Source organism: Capra hircus, chromosome 2, assembly GCF_001704415.2.
Source record: "Capra hircus breed San Clemente chromosome 2, ASM170441v1, whole genome shotgun sequence".
Classification (NCBI taxonomy): domain Eukaryota; kingdom Metazoa; phylum Chordata; class Mammalia; order Artiodactyla; family Bovidae; genus Capra; species Capra hircus.
The window spans coordinates 32,792,601-32,815,264 of NC_030809.1; the positions used below are offsets into that span (position 1 = coordinate 32,792,601).

At 39.2% G+C, this 22,664-nt stretch overlaps 1 protein-coding gene across 2 annotated transcripts in view; it reads left to right on the plus strand.

Annotated features, from left to right (window-relative positions):
* Nucleotides 1-22,664, plus strand: part of ABCA12 (ATP binding cassette subfamily A member 12) — a 209,076-nt gene that overhangs the window by 158,224 nt on the left and 28,188 nt on the right. For both annotated transcript variants that reach the window (XM_018059867.1, XM_018059874.1), the window contains exons 30-39: nt 365-561; nt 1,333-1,493; nt 3,018-3,254; nt 3,651-3,798; nt 7,463-7,715; nt 8,309-8,395; nt 9,221-9,314; nt 13,217-13,344; nt 14,837-14,924; nt 21,822-21,927. In XM_018059867.1, the coding sequence (XP_017915356.1) occupies nt 365-561; nt 1,333-1,493; nt 3,018-3,254; nt 3,651-3,798; nt 7,463-7,715; nt 8,309-8,395; nt 9,221-9,314; nt 13,217-13,344; nt 14,837-14,924; nt 21,822-21,927 (1,499 nt within the window). The remainder of the gene's footprint in view (nt 1-364; nt 562-1,332; nt 1,494-3,017; nt 3,255-3,650; nt 3,799-7,462; nt 7,716-8,308; nt 8,396-9,220; nt 9,315-13,216; nt 13,345-14,836; nt 14,925-21,821; nt 21,928-22,664) is intronic.

Here is a 22,664-nt window from a genome sequence, read left to right on the forward strand (position 1 = left end):
CTGATACACAATCATACTAATATCATCATCTCCTTGTGGGTTAGGAACATTATCTACTCGGTGCTGTTCCACAGCACCTAAAACACAGTCTGGCAGAAAACAGGCAGGGACTCTATAAATAAAGACTTGTCAAATGAATGAATAAAATAATGAACCATATAGTCCTTATGGTGTTTTCTTAGTATTAATTTTATACCTCCAACTAGATGATAAACAACAGAAAACTGTGTCATGAATCCTCAATAGTTTACCTTGCTGAGCACATAATAGTTGTTCAATGAATACCTCTTATTTAGGGTGCTTTTTTTTCCAAAATTCAAATATTCTATGTGTAAAACATAACCACTGTCCATCATTTCTGAAGGACTTTAAAAGATACTGGACTATATAGCCATCGTCATAAGAGAGTTGGAACACTGTCAGGAGGAATGAAGAGGAAGTTATCCATATCCATAGCTCTCATCGGAGGATCAAGGGTGGTAATTCTGGATGAACCATCCACTGGCGTTGACCCATGTTCTCGGCGAAGTATATGGGATGTTATATCCAAGAACAAAACTGGTATGAGTACCTTCTTATAACTTCTCTAGCCAGCAGTTATAGTTTTGCCCTCTGGGATGCAAGCACACAAGTTGAAGTCTTTTCTGTTTATAATCTCCATTAAACATCTAAGGTGTGTTCTTCCTTTTCCAAGGTCTTGTCTTCTAGCTAAATTTCTGGATCAATTAGTGTGTAATTATGTAGAGCCCACTGTGAATTGAGCTCTTAACTGACCTTTGTGAGAGTATGCAAATCCAACAGAGTTCCAAATTCTGCCTAGAGGAGCTTAGAATCCAATTAGAGATACAAAACATACACAAACGAAAATAAACTGAAAACAGACTAAATAAGTGCTAGCAGGATATGAGGCAAAGGAGCAATCAGAGTGGAGTGGATTAATCAGAGAGAAATTTTCAAAGTCTTTAAAATTACTGCTTTTTCATCGTGAAGAAAAAGAGGGAGGGAGAGAGAGAGACAGAGAGAGATAATGGAAGTGAAGGCAAGGAAGCAGAATAAGGGATTAACAGATGTTGCCCCCACTACAGAGTATGGACATTTAGCCTTACAGCATATTTGCTGTCAATTTATAAGGACACCGCCCCCGCCTCAGGTATTTAGGAACACCCCTTCTGAATTTCTCTTTGATCATTTTGGAAGCCCCTCCCATCAGTGTTTCCGTTAGCTCATAAAATGTGACTCTCCATAAATCACAGGATTTACTTGTTTTAACTCAGTATATCTTGGCAACTGTAGCTTCATTTTTCATTTTCGGTTGTTCTCTGTGTTTTCAAGCCAGAACAATCATTCTGTCGACGCACCACTTGGATGAGGCTGAAGTGCTGAGTGACCGCATTGCCTTCCTAGAGCAAGGAGGGCTGCGCTGCTGCGGGTCACCGTTTTATCTCAAGGAAGCATTTGGAGATGGGTATCACCTCACACTCACTAAGAAAAAGGTTTGTAGGAGAGAAAGTTGGAGAAGGCAATGGCACCCCACTCCAGTACTCTTGCCTGGAAAATCCCATGGACCGAGGAGCCTGGTGGGCTGCCGTCTATGGGGTCGCACAGAGTCGGACATGACTGAAGCTACTTAGCAACAGCAGCAGCAGCAGCAGGAGAGAAAGTATACCTCATTGTAGGGTCATATTCAGTTTGGTGTGAAACAGAAGTAGAATCTGTCCAACTTCATACATTGCTAAAATTCACTATTAACATGTTAGATTCATGTTTCTCAAACTTGAGCAAATGTCAGAACCGCTGAAGGTCTTGGTTAAATCCAGACTTCTGGTTCCACCTTTGAGTGTCTCTGATTCAGTAGATCTGGGAAGGGGTTCCAGAATTTACTACACTTCTACCAATGTCCACATATGACACTGATGCTGCTGTTCTGGGATTGCATATTGAGAACTAACGCACTAGATAAAAGAAAGTCTATACTTAAAGCTAGTGATGAAGGATCAGCCTGTTAGTTTCCCTACATTTCAGCCTATAAGGCTAAAAATTAGATTTTCCACTCTATAAAAAGCAAATGAAGGAATATACAGTCACATATTCACTTTCTGATCAGTGTTCCTCGACTGGTAATGTGGAGACTAATTCAGACAGACCAGTGATGCTTTCACATCTTCAAAGAACAAAACTGCTTAGTTACTAAGGCTCCCTTACTATCTCAAATAGTGCTATGTATCTATGTTGTGCAAAATGTATATGCTATGACTACTCTCATTTATTTTACATCTTATCATCCTAATGTGACTTCCGAAATGTAAAAAGTAGTTCATTGTCACATTCCTTAATTCAGTTAAAATTTTATTTATTAGTTATATATGATATCTTAATATGTGCCCAAGACTTTGTCTTAGGCACTGGGGATATAGCAGTGAACTGATGATGCTAAGATCTCTGCCCTCATGGAGTTTATGTTCTGATGGGAGTGTGGGGAATTCGGGTGGTAAAATTGATAAGTATATAATTTAGAATATTAGCAAGTGATAACTACTATGGGTAGAATAAAGCAGAGGGAAGGGCATAGGGAATGCTAGGAAGTGCCATTTTAAGTAGACAGGGTCTCTGAGAAGGTAACAGATGAGCCAGGAGTTAAGGCCAGGCAGAGACTGAGCCCTGTCACTATCTGGGGCAAAGGAACAATTGCAAAGACCCTAAGGAGGGAGCGTGCCTGAGCCTGAAGCATTGAATAACCGAAAGTTTGTTGTTGCTGGGGTGAGAGGGAGAGGGAGGAGGTGAGCAAGGAGGCTGGAGAAGGGACAGGGTGAGGTGGGAGACGAAGCCAGGAGGATAGTGACTGACAGACAACCGTAGTGGGACAGAGACCCCCAGTGGGACAGGGAGCATGAGAGAAGTGATATACTCCCTGGCACAGGTCTGTACTGGCCTAAAAGAACTCGCCACCCTCTGACCGGGGCCCTTGGGCCCTACAGTGTGAGGACAAGGGAGTGTTTAACTTCTCTTCTCATCTCTAGAGTCCAAATCTAAATGCAAGTACAGTGTGTGACACCACAGCTGTGACGGCAATGATCCAGTCATATCTCCCTGACGCCTACCTCAAGGAGGACATCGGGGGAGAACTTGTCTACGTGCTCCCTCCATTTAGCACCAAAGTCTCGGGGGCCTATCTTTCACTCCTGAGAGCCCTGGACAGTGGCCTGGGTGACCTCAACATTGGATGCTATGGCATTTCGGATACTACTGTGGAAGAGGTACACCTGGACATTTCCTTTTTGCTTGAGGCTGATTAACTGGCCGTACCCCTAGAATAAATATGAACGGTTCTTTTTAAAAAGAAAAAAAATTAATGAATGTTTTAAGAAGTAAAGGGAAACAAAAATAAAGATGCTTTTGATTATATAAAAATTATAAACAAACATTTTACCAAGTCAGAAAATCTTAAAATTATCTCAGTACCATTCTTATGTAAGACTGACTTCTGAGAACAAGCATGTTGCTTCAATTAGAGAAAACATATCTTTTACTACGAATATGTTCCTTTAAAGTCTCAATAAATGTGACAAAAATTTAAAATAAAAATTGAGCTTAAAAGCTAGAAAACATATACATTTTTTATGCTAATGAAGTGTTCCTGCTTCTCTTTCTAGGTCTTTCTGAACTTGACTAAAGAGTCACAAAAAAATAATATGAGTCTTGAACACTTAACACCAAAGAAAATCGGAAGTTCCTGTACCAATGGCATCTCAACCCCTGATGATTTATCTGTGAGCAGCAGCAATTTCACAGACAGAGATGGTAAAATAAATCTAATGTACACATTTTGCTTAATTCCAATGAACAGCATAAATGAGAAAATCACAGGACAGATTTTTTTAATTCAACTTTATAATTTCTAAATTTAAAAAGAATAAAGAAATATAACCTTTATTTTTATATACAAAATATTTATCAAACCAAATTGAATTCCCTATTGCAAAAATATTTTGAAGAACATCAACTTCCTTGTTAGGGTAGTGATGTGTATCCTGTCTAGCTATGAGAAGTCATTTTCAGGATATGACTTATTCCAACTTGTGTTCAACAAGTTCAATACTTCTTATAACTGATGGTGTCCAGCAGGGCTTCCCAGGTGGCAGTAGTGGTAAAGAACCCACCTGCCAATGCAGGAGACATATGAGATGGAGTTTCGATCCCTGAGTCAGGAAGATCTGCTGGAGGAGGGCATGGCAACCCACTCCAGTATTCTTGCGTGGAGAATCCCATGGACAGAGGAGCCTGGCAAGCTACAGTCCATGGGTCGCAAAGAGTCGAACATGACTGAAGCATCTGAGCATACACTGAATTCATGAGGTTGGACTAAACAGTGAAGAATCTATAATAATAGGTTCCCTCCCACCTCCAGTTCTTCACACAAGATATGTTTGGAAAACGCTGTTACTTGTCACAGCTTTGAGGAATTGGGCCCTTTTGAAAATAGCTTTTATCCTGTCTTATATTCTTTCTGACAGTTAGTTTATGCCTTTGGAAATACTATTTACTTAAGGAAGCATATAGTAAAACCATGTATAAATTATGGAGTAATCATTTCAATAGTTTTGCTTAAATTGGGAAAAATCTCTAGGAATAGAACTTATGATTAAACATTTGCTTGACTCTAAAATTCAGAAAATATAATCGCTGGTGTTTGTATAACTCTGGAACTTGGGAGTCTCATTTTTCCTCTGCTAGATTCCTCAGATGTCACCTTTTGGAAATATAATTGTTGGGACTATGGAATTGAGAACTTAGAGCGGGGTCATCTGCTTCAGGAAGCAGATGTTATGCATTTGCCTCTGCCTTTGTCTCCTAATTCGAAACTATGCTTCAGTCAGAACGTTCCCCTCCTTGACATTATCATTTAGAAAGCACGTATTTGCTCCATCTGATACACCTGTAAGTCATCGACATGTAATTTCTCAAGAAACAGAAAAGCATACTAATTAACTTACAATATTTAGCTCCTTCTGCAATTCCCCTTTGCAGAGATATGAGTTCTCATTTAAACTTGTTCACTCTATTTAATTGGAATTCATTTTAAATTAAGCAGCTTTGTATTTTTTCTTATCAGCTAAATGAAGATCATAATTTTTGTGCCGCATAATTTGTGATGGAGGATTAAAAATATCCACAGAGTTGACAAATACTGTCATTTTATCACATGTAAAGGAATGCGTGGTGGCAGACCTTCAGAAGAAATGTCATATTTGAAACTATTTTTAGAGGGGACTGCTGAAATTACTTGTTGTATGAGCACTACTGAGACATGCATTCTCAGTCACTAAGTTGTGTTCCGACTCTTGCAACCCCATGGACTATAGCCCGCCAGACTCCTCTATCCATGGGATTCTCTAGTCAAGAATACTGGAGTAGATTGCCATTTCCTTCTCCAGGGGATATTCCCAACCCAGGGATCGAACCTGTGTCTCTCCCAACCCCTGCATTGGCAGGTATATTGTTTACCACCGAACCACCTGAGAAGCCCAAGCCACAGTTTATGACCTCCACCACTGTGCAGCTCTCACTCTCAGAAGACGTGGGAGTGGGGTAGGCTTTTTGGGGAGGAGGGTAGGCATTTTTTCCAATGAGCTCTTTTCTGTGACTGAAGTGGTAAAAATGGAGTTATAAAATGCTAGTCAGTCCAGATTTCCAAAAACAATGCAACAAATAAGTACTTGAACTAGAATTGTACTTTGGAGGAGAGCATTTTGCTTTTCCTACGTTTAAGGTGACTTCATTGGGCCCCATGCTGCTGCTGCTGCTGCTAAGTCTCTTCAGTCGTGTCCGACTCTGTGCAACCCCATAGACGGATATCCACCAGGCTTCCCCATCCCTGGGATTCTCCAGGCAAGAACGCTGGAGTAGGTTGCCATTTCCTTCTCCAATGCCTGAAAGTGAAAAGTGAAAGTGAAGTCGCTCAGTCGTTTCCGACTCTTAGCGACCCCGTGGACTGCAGCCCACCAGGCTCCTCTGTCCACGGGATTTTCCAGGCAAGAATACTGGAGTGGGGTGCCATCGCCTTCTCTGATTGGGCTCCATAATGAGAGCCAATTAGACTTACGGTCACCAAGTTACTGACAACAGGGATGAGTTATACTGCTACTACTGCTGCTGCTGCAGCTAAGTTGCTTCAGTCGTGTCCAACTCTGTGAGACCCCATAGATGGCAGCCCACCAGATGTTTTGCTCTCTTGTTTATTTTATTTGAATTCAATCTTTTGATAGAAGCTACTTCTTTAATATTAGTAGTCAGTAATACATATTGATTCTGCACTGAGACTTTAGGAGATTGGTGACAATATTCACTTATATAATTCTAGAAGTCTCACTTTGACATTAAGATTACTATGTATATGACAAAGAATATTTTGTGTATAATAATTTATAATTTTCAAAGGACTTTTACATATGCTTCTTAAGATGGAGAGACTCAGGCCCATAGCTGATCAATGAAGAAAGTGAAAGTGTTAGTCACTCAGTCGTGTCCGACTCTTTGTGACCTCATGATCACAGCACGCCAGGCCTCCCTGTCCATCACCAACTCCTGGAGTTCAACCAAACTCCTCTGCATCGAGTTGGTGATGCCATCCAGCCATCTCATCCTCTGTCGTCCCCTTCTCCTCCTGCCCTCAATCCCTCCCAGCATCAGAGTCTTTTTCCAATGAGTCAGCACTTCACATGAGGTGGCCAACGTATTGGAGTTTCAGCTTCAGCATCAGTCCTTCCATTTAACATCCAGGACTGGTTTCCTTTAGGATGGACTGGTTGGATCTCCTTGCAGTCCAAGGGACTCACAAGAGTCTTCTCCAGCAACATACTTCAAAAGCATCAATTCTTCGGTGCTCAGCTTTCTTCACAGTCCAACTCTCAAATCCATACAAGACCACCGGAAAAACCATAGGCTTGACTAGATGGACCTTTGTTGGCAAAGTAATGTCTCTGCTTTTGAATATACTATCTAGGTTGGTCACAACTTTCCTTCCAAGGAGTAAGCATCTTTTAATTTCATGGCTGCAATCACCATCTGCAGTGATTTCAGAGCCCCCCAAAATAAACTCTGACACTGTTTCCACTGTTTCCCCTTCTATTTCCCATGAAGTGATAGGACCAGATGCCATGATCTTCGTTTTCTGAATGTTGAGCTTTAAGCCAACATTTTCACTCTTCTCTTTCATCTTCATCAAGAGGCTCTTTAGTTCTTCTTCACTTTTTGCCATAAGGGTGGTGTCATCTGCATATCTGAGGTTATTGATATTTCTCCTGGCAATCTTGATTCTAGCTTGTGCTTCCTCCAGCGTTTCTCATGATGTACTCTGCACATAAGTTAAATAAGCAGGGTCCATAGTCTTTGAAGTTACTTTATTTCTTGATTTATCAAGATTTCCCATAACCATGTTAAATCTCTCTCTCTTTTTTAAAATCAGACAAAATCCTGACCAGAGGAGAGAGATCGGTTGGTTTTAAACTGTTATTGAAGAAGATTATGGCTATACTCATTAAGAGGTTCCATCACACCCGCCGAAACTGGAAGGGCTTCATCGCACAGGTTATTCTCCCCATTGTCTTTGTAACAACTGCCATGGGCCTCGGCACACTGAGGAGTTCCAGCAACAGTTATCCAGAGCTCCAAATCACCCCATCTCTTTATGGTACCTCGGAACAGACAACGTTCTATGCGTAAGTGTCTTTCCTTTAACTGAAACAGCATTTTCCCAATGCCTCCAGAGGTGCATTTGTGCCTGAATGAATGTCATAAAATGCTGAAGAATAAAGAACTCAGAGCCACAATACCTGATCCTGCCAAAGAAATAGACAGTTTGATTTATCACGTGACACTTCCCTCACCAGCAAACAACTGTAAGAATTTTTGTATTTGTCTAAAAATAAAGTTAAGGTAGATTTTTATTTTTAATGAATATTTAATCAGGAAAACCAGATTAGGTATGGATTCTCAATCTGTTGTAATACATGGCAAATAACTTTTTATTAAATACAGAATAGCAGTATCAGGATTGTGCATAATATAATGTTATGTATGCAGTAGGTGATCACTAAATGCATGTGACAGGAAAATAATAAGACAGCCAAATAGAGACAGGTGCTTATTTTTTTGTGTGACCTTCTTTCTGAGTCTACATCTCTCTTAGATTTTTAAGAAAATAGTCCTGTATTCAGCATATGTCATTTCTTCATATTATTCATGAGAATGAGTTTAATATGGAACTCTAGTGAAGGAAACATGAATTTGTTTCTGTCCTTTAATATTATAGGAATTATCACCCAAGCACAAAAGACCTGGTCTCAGCAATGTGGAGCTTCCCTGGCATTGACAACCTGTGTTTGAATATCAGTGATCCGTAAGTAGTTCTTTTTTTTCCCCCAGCATTCCAGTGTGTGTGCACGTGCATGCATGTGTGTGCAGGTATGTGGCAGAGTGTGGATGGGTGAGTGTGTGTTGTTTGACTGAGGAGGTCAGCACTCTGACTGAAGTCTATCTTTTAAGACTTTATTTATCTCCTTTAGTTCATTCCATGGTGAGGCTATCCTGAAATAGTAAGAGGTGCTTTATAACTTGTAAAGTTTGGTTGTATACATATTTTCATTAAACAATCACAACCACCCTGTGAATTGTTAATCTCAGTTTTAAGATGAAAAAAACTGAGGCTCATGTGAACTAGGATACTTGTCAAAAGAAATCTAAAGAGTAGGTTGTGTAGCTAAAGCCAAGACACATGTCTTCTGACTCCAGTCCCCAGACTTTTGCACTATATAGTGTTGCTTATTCAAAATGATGTAGTAACTGAACAGCAACAAAAATTCAAACTTTCAAAATAGTATATGACACATGCAAACTTGACATTAGTGCATTGTTTTTCTAAAAATCCCTTTCCCTTCAGAGGAGAGGATGAAAAGAGCAAAGAAAATAAAGGTATCAAGAAGTTCCATCCTGCCACATTGAGGCAATGAGCTTTGGTCTCAGCACTGCTTAATCGTTAAGTGCTGTCCCTCATTCCCCCATAAGATGTCAGATCACTTGGAAATGGTAGTGCAATATATTTTCAAGTTGTGAAAAATCAGTAAATTGAACTGAGAACTATACCTGAATTCAATACTAAATACCCGCTTATACATAAACATAAGAATGTACACACACCTCACTTTAATATCATTCTTACTTGCAGGAGGTGTTTAAACAGAGACAGTCTGGGAAAATGGAACAGCAGTGGAGAACCTATCACTAATTTTGGAGTTTGCTCCTGCTCAGAAAACACCCAGGTAAGATGGAATTTGCTTTCAGTGAAGTAAAAAAAAAAAAGGAACAAATATCAAAGCTTGAAAGATCTTTCTAGGTTCCCAAAGAGGGGATATAGTTTCATTTTACAGAAGCTAGTAACTCAGCGATGTGGATCTGAACAGCTCAGAAACACTGAACTTCAGGTCACTGTTTTAAATCCATCTTAGGACAAACTTCCTGGGGTAGGTAACTCTATGACAGTCTTTGTGGAAACTGACTAAAAGTGAGTTTTGGGGCTCAGTTCAGTTGTAACCAGAAAGCTCTGTGTTTCACACAACAAAATGCCTCCATAATGAAATATTTGAAAGCACAATGTGATTTCTATCATAGTGGTCAGCTGGGAAGTTAGTAGTGTTTAAGTCCAGAACAGAACTCTGTATGCCTCCAAGCAACACCTCCAGGATGTGAGAATAATTCATGTCCTGAAAGAAACATTAAAGATTTTCCAACCAACACCCTGTCTGTATTCTATAGAAACACACTTTTGTTTTCTGTGCTTAGTTGCTCAGTCGTGTCTGACTCTTTGCAACCCTATCAACTGCAGCCCGCCAGCCTCTTCTGTCCATGGGCATTCTCCCGGCTGCAATCCTGGAGTGGGCTGCCATCCTTCTTCCAGGGGACCTTCCCAACCCAGGAATCAAACCCAAGTCTCCTGCATTGCAGGCGGATTCTTTACTGACTGAGCCACCAGGGAACCCCTAGGTCTATCAATTCAGTAAACTTTTAAGAAATTAAAGATTGCTGAAGAAAAGAGGTCACTGTTAGTTTCTGAGAGTCACTATGTTACCAACACTTCTGTATGGGAGGAATCTAGCAATATTCTCTTCAAAGTGCCATATGATTACGTCTTATACTGTCTTGGTACACTATTTTAGAATAAAGATGTTTTCAGTAAGTGCAACCATTTTTTGTGGCCTCACGTAAGATAGTTACTAACAATAAAAACTAGAATCCAGCAGGCATCTTTTGAAATCCTTGCATTTTAAGTATTATTCTTACCCAGTTCTCAAAGTGTTTTCTAATCTCTCATCTAACCTAACTAATTCTTTGCGTGTTTTATTTAGTTCATAGTAAAAGTCTACCAACTTAGTATTTAAAAATAGAATCTGGATAGATTTTATTTTTTTTAATAAGTAGATTAAAATTTTTTCAACTTAATAGTCTGCTGATGGGAATCCACATTTATGTAAACAATTTTTAAAAGCATTGATAGTATCTACTAATGCTGATGATATACATACCCTATGGACTCATCAATTCCATTCCTATTATATACCCATCAGAAGTGCTAGTTCACCGAGAGACATATACTGGGATGCTCATAGTAATAATATTTGTAATAGCTTCCCAAATTCCCAGCAACAGTAGAATCAGTTCAGTTCAGTTCAGTCATTCAGTCATGTCTGACTCTTTGCGACCCCATGGATGCCTCCCTGTCCATCACCAACTCCCTGAGTTTACCCAAACTCATGTCCATTGAGTCAGTGATGCCATCCAACCATCTCATCCTCTGTCCTCCCCTTCTCCTCCTGCCCTCAACGTTTCCCAGCACCAGGGTCTTTTCCAGTGAGTCAGCTCTTCAGATCAGGTCACCAAAGGATTGGAGCTATAGCTTCAGCATCAGCTGTTCCAGTGAATATTCAGGACTGATTTCTTTTAGGACTGGCTGGTTTGATCTCCTTGCAGTCCAAGGGACTCTCAAGAATCTTCTCCAGCACCACAGTTTGAAAGTATCAATTCTTCGGTGCTCAGCCTTCTTTATGGTCCATGTCTCTCATCCGTACATGACTACTGGAAAAACCAGAGCTTTTGACTATAAGGACCTTTGTTGGCAAGGTGATGTCTCTGCTGTTGAATATGCTATGTTTGTCATAGCTTTTCTTCCAAGGAGCAAGCATCTTTTAATTTCGTGGCTGTAGTAGCCATCTGCAGTGATTTTGGAGCCCAAGAAAATAGTCTATCACTGTTTCCAATTTTTCCCCATCTACTTGCCGTGAAATGATGGTACTAGATGCCATGACTCTTTTTGCACAGTTCTTCTGTATGTTCTTGTCACCTCTTTTTAGTATCTTCTGCTTCTTTTAGGTCCATATCATTTCTGTCCTTTATTGTGCCCATCTTTGCATGAAATGTTCCCTTGGTTTCTCTGATTTTCTTGAAGAGATCTCTAGTCTTTACCCTTCTATTGTTTTCCTCTATTTGATCTACAACTATACACATCATGTTCTCACAAACAAATGATCAGTGAAAAAAAGTCCAGATATGAGAGAGTACATATGATACAATTATATTTGTATGAAATACAAAAATGGACAAAACTCTTCCGTGCTGGTTACTTTGGGAGTTATAGGGTTGAAAGGAAATGTGATAAGGGGGGCTCCTAGGGTACTAGCATTGTTTTGTTTTCTGATCCAGTTGCTGGTTCAAGGGTGTTTTCAGTTTGTCAAAATTTATCATACAGTATCCTTATAGTATATATGCTTTTCTCTATGTATAATTTAATAAAAAATTGAAGCTAAAAATAACATTCATAGATATCTCTTTTTATGAAACCAGAGGCATTATAGAAAGTGATCTTCAAATTTTATAACTTGATGCAAGGTGAAATTCAGCGTTCTTTTTTTAGAGCAAGCTGTAACTTTATGCTCTTGATCCACACATGTGGTGCTAGTCTCAGGCTCTGAGAAACTATGTGGAAGATGGGAGGAAAAACTGGAAAAGTGCTAGGCTTTTCCCAAACTAAAGTTTGTGGCAGCGAAGCATGATACACTCCAATGGAAAGTAAGAAGTCAGGGAGTGCAAAAAGCTAAAACTTATAAGTAAGGGGTTTAAACTAAGCTCTGAGGTTGGTTAGTAGTAATGGACCCAGGCACTGAATTTTGACGGTAACATAAGATGCTAACAATGGGGAAAACTGGGTGACAGGCATACAGGGACTCTCTGTGCTATGTTTACAACTTATATATGAATCAGCAACATGTATATAAGACATATATATAAATTAGATTTAGATATGGGTAAAATTGGAATCTGACACCTAGGTTTAGTCCCTTAAAACTAATATAATATAAACTTGACTTCCCTGGTAGCTCAGACAATAAAGCGTCTGCCTGCAATGCGGGAGACCTGCAAAGAGTCGGACACAACTGAGCGACTTTTCTTTCTTCTTTCATCCACTGTTGTTCATCCCTGAGAACTTATCTCTGTTAATGTTATCTTTTCAATTTGCTGCTGCTGCTTCTGCTGCTGCTAAGTCACTTCAGTCGTGTCCGGCTCTGTGTGACCCCATAGACGGCAGCCCACCAGGCTGCCCCGTCCCTGGGATTCTCCAGGCAAGAACACTGGAGTGGGTTGCCATTTCCTTCTCCAATTCATGAAAGTGAAAAGTGAAAGTGAAGTCGCTCAGTCGTGTCTGACCCTCAGCGACCCCATGGACTGCAGCCTACCAGGCTCCTCCATCCATGGGACTCTCCAGGCAAGAGTACTGGAGTGGGGTGCCATTGCCTTGGGGCAAATACTTTTTTATTCCCTGTGAATAACTGAGAGAATTTTGAGTCATCATAAACTTTAATGTTGTTCTCCAGACATAGCAAGCTTGTCAGTACAGTGAAAGAAATATCTAACATTGGTTAACTTGTGTTCCTTTTTGGCTTTAAGCAAGTCTTAAGCACAAGTATGTGCTCTATATAAATAATAACTTTGTGTTATTTCTTGGCAAAGGCAAGATGACTTCCTTTTCACAGCTCTTCAGAGGTAGAAGACACCCTTATCACACTCTACCAGTTGCACTAATAGACAGATCATGAGACTGAAGCTTCTTGACATTGTCTATTTAACTTGTACAGCAATGTCCCAAATGAACTTTTTTAACCTTATTTTTCAGGAATGTCCTAAATTTAACTATTCACCACCTCATAGAAGAACTTATTCTTCCCAAGTAATTTATAACCTCACTGGGCACCACTTGGAAAATTATCTTATATCAACTGCTAATGAGTTTACACAAAAAAGGTAAAAAAAAAAAAAACCGTTTTAAAAAAATTTAATATAGAATATCTTGTTTTCTAATTTTAAGTTAACTGTCTTGAATTTGTGACAATAAAAGGCAAATTTCTATTGATTATTTATGTGGGTAAATTCTGATTTATCTAAACATCCTTACATATTAAAATTTAAGTAAATTAACTTAATAACTAAATTAAGATTTATTTGAGCACATTGTAAAGCATTGTTTTGGGATTAAAAAATGTATTGTTAAATTTGTACTTTTTTTTCTCAAAGCGAAAAGTTATTGACTGGATTGTGCAAACCTGGAGAGTTTTTAGGCATGGCTTTTGGTGACAGTTGTCCTTAGTTCCAATTTGAACATCTCCAAGCTTGGAGTATGATATCTGCATGTGAATAAAACGTGTTCTTGTTTAGCAAGTTCACAGGCTTGTTCCTAAGCCACCTGAACACTTGCCATAGGCAAGTGTGGCAGGCTTACATTTTCAACAGCACAGACGGACCTGGAAGACATTATACCAAGTGAAATAATAGAGACAAATACTGCATGGTTTCACTTTTATAGGGAATTCAAAATAGTCAAATGCATAGAAACAGAAGAGTACAACAGTGGTTATTAGGGTCTGGGGAAGGGTGAGGTGGTAAAATTTTGGTCAAAGGGTACAAAGTTTCAGTAAAGCAAGGTGAATACATTCTGGATGTCTAAGTACAGCAAGTCTAGTTAAGAATACAGATTATTACATGAAGTTTGTTAAGTGGGTAGACCTTAAGAATTCTCAACATATACAAGAAAATGGTAACTATGTGAGATAATGGATATGTTAATTAGCTTGATTGTGGGGATTATTTCACAACATATACATATATCAAAACATTGTATGCCTTAAATATATACACATTTTATCTGTCAATTATATGTTAATAAAGCTGGGAGAGAAAGGTGGCAAGTATACTTGAATACATATTAAATATTTTCAACAAAATGAGGTTTATTATAAACAAACCATTCTATAACCTACTTTAAAAAAAAATGTGAAGAATATCCTGTAGTGTTCTTTGCACATCAAAAATAGAGCTCTGCAGCATCACATTTAGGGTAATAGTCGCATGAAAATTATTTTAGTATAACTACTAAAATGTTATTTAGTATTTAGTATTTAACCCATTCTTATTTATTTATTTAACCCATTCTTATTTATTTATTTAACCCATTCTTAATTTGGTCAATGTTTAAACTAACCTTTCCTTAAAATTTCTATTTGAATTTTTTAAATACACTTTTTATTTTTAAGAGTCCATGAATTTCTAGTTATAATATGCATTAGACTAAAATATAATAAAAGAAATTGATAAAACTGTAAAATATTTGTCAGATCGTATTTATTTCATACTGCAAATGTATTCTTAGTGGAAAGAAAAAAGTGAGCTCTTAGTTAAACATTTTAGATTTATTTGTGAATATTTTCTCATTAAAACAAATATCCATTTTTCCATGTAGATATGGAGGTTGGAGTTTGGGGCTGCCTTTGACTAAAGACCTTCTTTTTGATGTAACAACTGTTCCAACTAATAGAACACTTGCCAAGGTAAATTGTGATCTTTCTTTTGGGATATCATACAAATGAGAATATGAACTTTAAATGTTCAAGCATTTTCAGGAGTTGAAAATAAAACATGGGTCAGTTGATTTGAAAATCATTTGGAATAATGTATACTCCCTAATACAATGGTTCCAATCTTCTGTATTTAACCTAAGGAAGCATGTATACACAAGTACCCAGTTCAGTTCAGTTCAGTTGCTCAGTTGTATCCAACTATTTGTCACCCCATGGACTGCAGCATGCCAGACCTCCCTGCCCATCACCAACTCCCAGAGTTTAGTCAAACTTATGTCCATTGAGTCGGTGATGCCATCCTCATCTCATTCCCTGTTGTCCCCTTTGCCTTCCACCTTCAATCTTTCCCAGCAACAAGGTCTTTTCAAATGAGTCAGCTCTTCTCATCAGGTGGCCAAAGTACTGGAGTTTCAGCTTTAGTATCAGTGCTTCCAATGAATATTCAGGACTGATTTCCTTTAGGATGCACTGGTTGGACCTCCTTGCAGTCCAAGGGACTCTCAAGAGTCTTCTCCAACACCACAGTTCAAAAGCATCAATTCTTCGGCGCTCAGCTTTCTTCACAGTCCAACTCTCACATCCATATACGACTACTGGAAAAACCACAGCCTAGACTATACTGACCTGTGTTAGTAAAGTAATGTCTCTGCTTTTCAATATGCTAAGTTGGTCATAACTTTCTTTCCAAGGAGTAAGCGTCTTTTAATTTAATGGCTGCAGTTACCACTGCAGTGATTTTGGAGCCCTAAAAAATAAAGTCATGCCATGATCTTAGTACCAGGTTACATATACAAAAATGCACATAGTAGCATGTCTCATATTAGCTGAAAATGCAACCCCAAATGTCCATACACAGTAGAATAAATAAATAAATTGTTATATATTCATTCAATAGAACTCTCAGCCATGGAAATGAATAAACTCATTTCCATACAATAGTTCAATGCTGTAAAGAGCAATATTGTATAGGAACCTGGAATGTTAGGTCCATGAATCAAGGCAAATTGGAAGTGGTCAAACAGGAGATGACAAGAGTGAATGTCGACATTCTAGGAATCAGCAAATTAAAATGGACTGGAATGGGTGAATTTAACTCAGATGACCATTATATCTACTACTGTGGGCACGAATACCTTAGAAGAAATGGAGTAGCCACCATGGTCAACAAAAGAGTCCAAAATGCAGTACTTGGATGCAATCTCAAAATGACAGAATGATCTCTGTTCGTTTCCAAGCCAAACCATTCAATATCACAGTAATGCAAGTCTATGCCCCACCAGTAACACTGAAGAAGCTGAAGTTGAACACTTCTATGAAGACCTGCAAGACTTTCTAGAACTTACATCCAAAAGAGATGTCCTTTTCATTATAGGGGCCTGGAATGCAAAAGTAGGAAGTCAAGAAACACCTGGAGTAACAGACAAATTTGGCGTTGGAATACAGAATGAAGCAGGACAAAGGCTAATAGAGTTCTGCCAATAGAACGCACTGGTCATAGCAAACACCCTCTTCCAACAGCACAAGAGAAGACTCTACACATGGACATCACCAGATGGTTGACACTGAAATCAGGTTGATTATATTCTTTGCAGCCAAAGATGGAGAAGCCCTATACAGTCAGCAAAAACAAGACCGGGAGCTCACTGGGGCTCAGATCATGAACTCCTTATTGCCAAATTGAGACTTAAATTGAAGACAGTAGGGAAAACCACTAGACCATTCAGGTATGACCTAAATCAAATCCCTTATGATTATACAGTGGAAGTGAGAAATAGATTTAAGGGACTAGATCTGATAGACAGAGTGCCTGATGAACATGGACAGAGGTTCGTGACATTGTACAGGAGCCAGGGATCAAGACCATCCCCAAGAAAAAGAAATGCAAAAAGCAAAATGGCTGTCTGGGGAGGCCTTACAAATAGCTGTGAAAAGAAGAGAAGTAAAAAGCAAAGGAGACTAGGAAAGATATACCAATTTGAATGCGGAGTTCCAAAGAATAGCAAGGAGAGATAAGAAAGCCTTCTTCAGCAAAGAAGAGAGAGACTAGAGGTCTCTTCAAGAAAATTAGAGATACCAAGGGAACATTTCATGCAAAGATGGGCACAATAAAGGACAGAAATGGTATGGACCTAACAGAAGCAGAAGATATTAAGAAGAGGTGGTGAGAATACACAGCAGAACTGTACAAAAAAGATCTTCATGACCCAGATAATCACGATGGTGTGATCACTCAACTAGAGCCAGACACCCTGGAATGTGAAGTCAAATGGGCCTCACTATGAACAAAGCTAGTGGAGGTGATGGAATTCCAGTTGAGCTATTTCAAATCCTGAAAGATGATGCTGTGAAAGTGCTGCACTCAATATGCCAGCAAATTTGGAAAACTCAGCAGTGCCCACAGGCCTGGAAAATTTCAGTTTTCATTTCAATCCCAAAGAAAGGCAATGCCAGAGAATACTCAAACTACTGGACAATTGCACTCATCTCACACACTAGTAAAGTAATCCTTAAAATTCTCCAAGCCAGGCTTCAGCAATACGTGAACCATGAACTTCCAGATGTTCAAGCTGGTTTTAGAAAAGGCAGCGGAATCAGAGATCAAATTGCCAAAATCCGTTGGATCATCGAAAAAGCAAGAGAGTTCCAGAAAAACATCTATTTCTGCTTTATTGACTATGCCAAAGTCTTTGACTGTGTGGATCACAATAAACTGTGGAAAATTCTGAAAGAGATGGGAATACCAGACGTGCCTCTTTAGAAACCTGTATGCAGGTCAAGAAGCAACAGTTAGAACTGAACATGGAACAGACTGGTTCCAAATAGGAAAAGGAGTATGTCAAGGCTGTATATTGTCACCCTGCTTATTTAACTTATATGCAGAGTACATCATGAGAAACTCTGGGCTGAATGAAGCACAGGCTGGAATAAAGATTACTAGAAGAAATATTAATAACCTCAGATATGCAGATTACACCACCCTTACGGCAGAAAGTGAAGAAGAACTAAAGAGCCTCTTGATGAACGTGAAAGAGAAGAGTGAAAAGGTTGGCTTAAAGCTCAACATCCAGAAAACTAAAATCATGGCATCTGGTCCCATCACTTCACAGCAAATAGATGGGGAAACAGTGGAAACAGTTGAAACAGTGGCTGGCTTTATTTGGGGGGCTCCAAAATCACTGCAGATGGTGATTGCAGCCATGAAATTAAAAGATGCTTACTCCTTGGAAGGAAAGTTATGACCAACCTAGACAGCATATTGTAAAGGAGAGACATTACTTTGTCAACCAAGATCCATCTAGTCAAGGCTATGGTTTTTCTAGTGGTCATATATGGATGTGAGAGTTGGACTCTAAAGAAAGCTGAGTGCCAAAGAATTGATACTTTTGAATGTGGTGTTGAGGAAGACTCTTGAGAGTCCCTTGGACTGCAAGGAGTTCCAACCAGTCCATCCTAAAGGATATCAGTCCTGAATATTCATTGGAAGCACTGATGCTGAAGCTGAAACTCCTATACTTAGGCCACTTGATGTGAAGAGGTGACTCATGGGGAAAGACCCTGATGCTGGGAAAGATTGAGGGCAGGAGAAGAAGGGGACGACCGAGGATGAGATGGTTTGATGGCATCACCGACTCAATGGACATGGGCTTGGGTGAACTTCGGGAGTTGTTGATGGACAGGTGCCAGGGTCCTGCCCTGGTGGATCCAGGGAATTCGAAGGGGAGACGGCTTAGGAGAGGAAAACTTATTTATTTAGAAATATAAAGGAAATTAAGAAGAAACAGTATAGTAGGAAAATTTAGTGCAGAAAAGAGGCTGAATAACTTGGTTTACGTTAAGAACTAATAAAATCTCAGGACAAGAGGTTTGCACCATCTACATTGGGCCACCGGCGCCCGTTTGAATAGCTAGGGTGCCCCGCCTTGGGCTCCCTCTCTCATGGATCTTAGAAGCCGGGGCAAGTAAGTAGACATGGCAAGCCTCCCCACTCCAGATGGGAATTCAGCCTGAAAAGGAGAGGGTGGGAGAGGGAGAAAGAGAGAGAGAGACACCGGGGGAGCCAGATTTCCAAGAAACTAGTTCGAGAGACTAGTCCGAGAAACTGGTCCATCCTTTATTGTTCAGAAGGCTTTTTATACTTTTTGGTTGTACATAGAGATCAATGGATAATACAAAATTATGCAGTGTCAACAGCCCTGACTCTGATCGAGACCAGGCTTTCTCTCTGCATACCTAGTTGTATACATAAGTCCTAGGTGATTTACATCATCTTCCAGCCAAAAGGCCAATTAACATTTTACAGCCCTTTTCTGATAAGGGTAATAGTGTTGTTCTTCCCAAAGTCTGGTGCCACTCTCAGAAAACACTAAATAAAGTTACATTCTTACATAGCAAGGATACAACAATTTATAACAAGGAAAAAGGAGTACAGTGATTTATAACAAAGAGAAAATTAATTAACTCAAAAGTCTAGTATTGCTAACATCAAAACTACTATATTCCTATTTCTGCATCCCGTTTACATTGATTAATATCCTCCCAGGTGCCTAAAAGATAAAGGATATGGAGGCCTGGCAGCAAACAACTCAGCAAACTCTTCACCAAACTAATTCTTAGCTCTAAAAGGCTCTATATCTTTAAGATGTTTTGAGCTTGTGCCTCTCACGGTTGGGGGCTGTAAACAATCCACAAGCTGTAAAGACCGGTCAGATAAGTTGGAAAGCCATCAAAGGGGTTTTAAGCCCCTTTTTATATGCAGGAGACTATTAACTGGAGCTCTGAATTAACTCTTTCCAGAGAAAAGGTGGTAATGTCAGAAGAGTATAGTATAGCAGACAGTAAACAGACAGATTTTGGTTTCGGGGTAGATGCTCAGACAGAGGACCGCTTGAGACCTGACTCGCCTTGTCCATCAGGCCTCTCCACGTGACCTTGTCATGGGTGGGATCTCCCGTGCTGGCTCCCAGCAGACTGATAGGCCTGGCGTGCTGCAGTTCATGGGGCTGCAAAGAGTGGGACACAACTGAGCGACTGAACTGAACTCTTCCAAACACTCTTAGTAAGCAAAAGCAAAACCAAAAAGGAATACACAACTGTAATTGCATTTACTATAAACTTCGACAGTAAGCAAAACTACCATATAATCTAGAGGAGAGAGAGAGTACATTGTGATTTGAAAGGACACAGAGTATCAAAGAGAAGATGTTCTGGATGCTGGCAATTTCTGTTTCTCAACCTGAGTGATGGATATGTTCCCTTTGTAATATTTTCTTAACTGTACATTGATGTTTTAGGCATTTTCCCTTGCATATGTGTCATATACATTTAGCTTTGCTTCTTGTGTGTTATTCGCTCAGTCATGTCCAACTCTTTCTGACCCCATGGACTGTAGCCCGCCAGACATCTCTACTATGGAATTCTCTAACCAAGTGGGTAGCCATTCCCTTCTCCAGGGAATCTTCTTTACCCAGAGATCGAACCCAGGTCTCCTACACTGCAGGCAGATTCTTTGCTGTCTGAGCCACCAGGCAATGCTTTTAAAGAACATGGAAACTTAACAGAATTTGATGATATAAACAATTCTGTTGGCGTTTTTCTTCTAGACTATATCTATGCTTTGAATGTGAAACAAGCTAGAGTCACAGAATCAGACACATATGATTACCCATATGATCACAAGTAGTCTTTAAATCTTAAATTGGTCATAACACTTCTCATTTGTTAGTATGAGACATGTACAAACTTGTGGGAAGTGAAGAAACAAATACTCATTTAGTGACTTATAAACGAAGCACTAGTGTCACATTTTATACCAGCTACCTATACATCCTCACAACATCCCTAAGAGATAGATACTATTGAGTATATTTTAGCTGGCTTTTATAAGGTCATATAGAATGTAAACACTACTGCAATGGACCTGAAAGCCCCCCTTGTTTCTTTTCTTGCTCTCTCCACACATAGAGTAAATATTCTTAAATAAGGGAGTTCTAACATTAAATAATTTCTCTCTAAATCAGATTTGTAATTTCGAATTACTAATTGCCTTTCTTGATTTGAGGTATACCAATATTTTAAATATGGGCTACCCTGGTGGCTCAGTGGTAAAAAATTTGCCTGCCAGTGTTTGCCAGTGAAGAAGATGTGGGTTTGATCCCTGGTTCAAGAAGATCCCCTGGAGAAGGAAATGGCAACCCACTTCAGTATTCTTGCCTGGAAAATTCCATGGACAGAGGAGCTTGTTGAGCTACATACAGTCCATGGGGTCAGAGAGAGTTGGACATAACTGAGCGACTGAGCAACAACATTTTAAATCCCTTTCTTTTTGACATAGAAGATAAAGTAACTCGCTTTCTTTTGGGTTATAACTAGGAATAAAAAGTTAGTGGGGGTATTTCAAAGTTATCAGTCTTGTTGCTAAGAACACAATGCTTGTAAATGTATTAATAATTTATTTCTTGCTGCAGCCTTGCCTATACGCCATTTGTTTTTGTTATTATTATTATTATTTAGAGACAGATTGCCTTACTTCTAGTTCCAGAATCACCATAGACCAGTCACAGAGATGAAGATAATAATGACTTCTGTTTATTTCAAGCTTTACCTGGAGAGAAAGTCTAGGATAACTACTGACTTGGTGCTATCAAGCAGGAAAAAGTTGGTTTCATGATCTCCACCCATCTCTAGGTTGGAAACTTAGAGTTTTGTGGTCAGCACTCTGGTGGGTGGTTCATAATCTGCCAAGATGAAATAAGTTAGTGGGGAAACTGGTGCATTTATTTTAAATATAAATTATATTGCCTTAAGGTATAAAGACTGTCTAATTTATTTGAACACCCTACTGATCTTGTCTTCTTTTGGAATGTTCAGGTATGGTATGATCCAGAAGGCTATCACTCCCTTCCAGCTTACCTCAACAGCCTGAATAATTTCCTCCTGCGAGTTAACATGTCAAAATATGATGCTGCCCGACATGGTAAAGTTATTTATGTAGAAGCTCCTTGTCTTGAAACTCTTGCTACTCTCCATGTGAAAATGTGCATTAGACCCCATTTCCTCCCTGTGGCAGCTATTTTATGGTATTTAAACCACAGATCTTTAAAAGGAGTTTGAAAGTAGTAACTACCACCAGATGGAACATTCTGGATAATCCCCTCAATTTCAGGTTAATTTAGCCTCTTAATTTATCAAGTCAGGATAATAATGCTGACTTTATACTTATTTCTGTTCTCACACCTTGTAGTTATATCTCACAGGAAAGCATTTTATAACTATTTACTTGTACATAGGCTAAAAAATAACGTGATAATGTCAGTAAATATTATACACAAATCTAAATGTGAAAACAAAACTTCAGAAGTTCTACCAGAAATGAAGTGTTACCATTAATTGAGTACTTACCATAAGAACACATGCTTTGTGTAAAATATTGCTAATACTTAGCAGCCTCTCATGATGAGTGTTATTGTTTCCTACTATTATTTCTCTGGGAATCAGACGTGGGATTTGAACCCAGGTTTGTTTGGCTCCTGCCGCTTCATTTTCCCAATACTTCTCTATACTCAACAAAGTCAACTTTTGGAAGCTTCTGCATAGTCTTTTTTAAAAATATTTACTTCTTTGTTTGGCTGCAGCAGGTCTTAGTTGCAGCACATGGGACCTGTTAATTGCAGCATGTGGGATCTAGTTCCCTGACCGGGGATCGAACCTGGG